Consider the following 3,197-nt stretch of genomic DNA (forward strand, 5'->3'; position numbering starts at 1 on the left):
AGGCGGCGTGTCACACAACCGCCGTGGCAGATACGGGAGCTCAAGTGAGCATTGCAGGGCGCCCCCTCCTGAAGGACCTGAGGGTCCCCCTACACCAGCTCCAGCCTCGCCCAAGATAATCACCCATGTCGCTGGAGGAAGTGTGAAGCTCCTGGGGAGCCTACGGTGCCAGGTGACAGTGGGGACGAACACTACCCCAGAGTGTGTGTACATTGCAGAGGGAGTGCAACATCTCTACCTGTCATTAAGAGCTTGCAAAGCCCTGCAACTTGTGCCACAAACCTTCCCACGTCCTGTGCTGACCTGGGCAGCACAGGTCAGCACAGTAGAGGCCTCTGAAATACCACAGATTCCTAACCGCCCAGCCACGGCCCCCTATGAGTTGGTTGAGGAGAATGTGGAGTGGCTCGAGAGATGGCTGTTGGAACATTTTGGACACACGGTGTTTGCAGTAGAGCACTCACCCCTACCAAAGATGAGCGGCCCTGCGCACCATATCCACCTCCGGCCTGATGCACGCCCACAATGAGGTGCTGCGACAGATCGATGCTGACATCAGCAGGGGCATAATTGAAGAAGTGTATGCTGGCGAACCAACCAAGTGGTGTGCGCTTCCTGTCCAAGAAGGATGGGAAGCCATGCAGAACAGTGGACTTTCAGAAGCTCAATCAGGCGTGCCTCCATGAAACCCACCACAGCAGACCTCCATTTGACCTTATCACAGGTGTGCCAAAGCACACATACAAAACAGTTGTAGATGCCTTCTCCGGGTACCACCAGATTGCCCTCGATGAAGAGAGCTCCAAGCTAACAACATTCATTACCCCATATGGACGGTTCCGCTACCGCAGGACCCCCATGGGGCACTGTGCAGCACAAGATGCCTTCACCAAGCATTTGGATGATATCATAGCCAACATTCCCAGGAAACTGAAGTGCATCGATGACACTCTATTGTACGATTCCAGCGTGGCAGAGGCCTTCTGGCACACATACAACCTTTTAGAGAAGTGCGTAAACAATGGAGTGACACTGAGGCCTGATAAGTTCAGCTTCTGCAAGCAAAGCATCACATTTGCAGGGTACTGGGTTGGGAAGAATACCAACCGAGTAACGACCTCGTCAACAGCATCGCAGACTTCGCTATGCCATCCCGCCCATCCTTGACTGACATAAGGTCATGGTTCGGCGGAAGGCCTCAGGTACTACAACACCTCACGCCCCACGACTGTGCTCACGGACTACAGCTGAAAAGGGGTCGGGTTCCTCATCATGCAACAATATTGCCAGTGTGTGTCATGTGAAGCTCCAATGTGCTGCGCGGCCAGATGGAAACTCGCAATTGCTTGGTGCCTCAAGAAAGCCCGCCTATTCCTCCTAGGCTGCGCGAATTTAACCTTCGTCACCGACCACAAGGCCCTCACCAAGATCTTCGGCAACAGAAAACTTAAAGACATTAATAACCCCCGACTCCTTAACCTGAAGGAGAGGACATCAATGTATAACTTTCGTGTCAAATACGTCAAGGGGAAGACCAACTGCGCTGCAAATGCACTTTCTCGCTATCCAGCCATTGCACCTGAGGAATCCGACGAGGCTGAGGACCCTGTCACTATGGCAAGCGCAGCACGGGAGGCCGTAGAGGACGACATAGGACATGTGGTGGACTTGCGGCAAGTGGAGGAGGAAGCCCTTAAGGATGAGGACTATCAACTACTTCATGAGTGCGTGATCAACGATGGTTGGGCAGAACGGAAAGACTTGGTGAAGGCTGCATTACGACCTTACTTCAAAATGCGAAACAACCTCTCATGCCAGGAGGACCTCGTTCTGTACACCAGTGATGAGAGGTTCCCACATTTGGTCATCCCAGCCTCCCTCAGGCCCATCATACTCAAAAACCTACACGGTGGCCATCAGGGCAGAGATTTAATGCTCCACAGGGCCAGGCAGTCCATATACTGGCCCGGAATTGATGCAAAAGTTGAACAAAAGCGTTGCCAGTGCCAGATTTGCGAGATGCATGCTCCTTCTGAACCCACAGAAGGACTCGTACCCACGCCTCCACCTCAGTATCCATTTCAGTAAGTGGTGGCAGATCTATTCTATCTAGACGGCAACTCATACATTGCCTATGCAGACAGGCTGACAGGCTGGTTGGAGGTGGAACACATTTCAGGAGAGACCACCAGCTCCCGCCTCATCAGTGCTTTCCGTCAGTGGTTCAGGAGACTAGGCATCCCCGAGGAGCTGTCATGCGACGGAGGCACTAACCTCACCAGTCATGAGTCCAGAACCTTCTTCAGCACATGGTGCGTTAAGCTAAGGATCTCCTCAGCACACTACACCCAGTCGAACGGGCGAGCAGATGCGGCAGTCAAGTCGGCGAAGAGGCTGCTAAGAGGTAACATCTCCCGCGGAGGCTCCCTGGACACCGACGACATCACCAGGGCGCTTATGCAATACCTAAACACACCCCTTCAAGGGTTGGACACGTCTCCATCGCAGCTGCTGTTAGGCAGGCAACTACGGGACGCCATACCAGTGGAAAAGTCACGGTATTTAATCAGTGAGCAATGGGGATTGATGCTACATGAAAGGAATATGTGCCATGAACCTCTCTGCAGCAAACTCATTGCTTCGTCATTACCAGACAGCCCATAACCTTGCCCCTCTCAAACCGGGACATCAGGCACAGATTCAGAACCCTGTCACTGGGCGGTGGGATCGGTCGAGAACAGTGGTGGAGCTGACTGCGCCACGACAATACTTGCTGAGGTTGGACGGCAGCGACAGAGCCACGATCAGAAACAGACGTCATCTTCGCCTTCGAGGTAGCGAGCCCCAGACAGGTGCTCCACAAGAGCTACAAAGCACTGTGTCAAGCCACCCCTCAACCCCCAGACCCCGGCGTAACAGGCGCCCTCCAAGACACCTGAATGACTATTATATGAATTCCCCCATTTAATGTATTATTGCGGATACGCAAAAGTTCCATTTAATTTGTGTTCATTTTACAATTATTTTAATTATGTTTGTTTCATTACACTTTGGATGCACGTGTAACTGGGGGAGGAGTGTGGGAGTTGTTAGTGATGTGTATCGGTACAACCTGTTTTCCCGGGCAGCGTGGCGGCCCGAGAGCTGGTCAACGGCAGTCGCCCGCTGACCTCCATGAATGTCCTTTATTCCTCTTG

General features: G+C 52.8%; 1 protein-coding gene across 1 annotated transcript; it reads left to right on the forward strand.

The window, feature by feature from the left end:
* The first annotated feature begins 1,180 nt into the window (after positions 1–1,180).
* Positions 1,181–2,968, forward strand: LOC119591080 (uncharacterized protein K02A2.6-like). Its single transcript, XM_037939801.1, is given in 4 exon segments — positions 1,181–1,289; positions 1,382–1,521; positions 2,020–2,569; positions 2,628–2,968. Coding segments are annotated over 4 exon segments (1,140 nt in total).
* Positions 2,969–3,197: the final 229 nt, after the last annotated feature.

The sequence above is a fragment of the Penaeus monodon genome, chromosome 28 (genome assembly GCF_015228065.2).
Source record: "Penaeus monodon isolate SGIC_2016 chromosome 28, NSTDA_Pmon_1, whole genome shotgun sequence".
In the NCBI taxonomy this organism is placed as follows: domain Eukaryota; kingdom Metazoa; phylum Arthropoda; class Malacostraca; order Decapoda; family Penaeidae; genus Penaeus; species Penaeus monodon.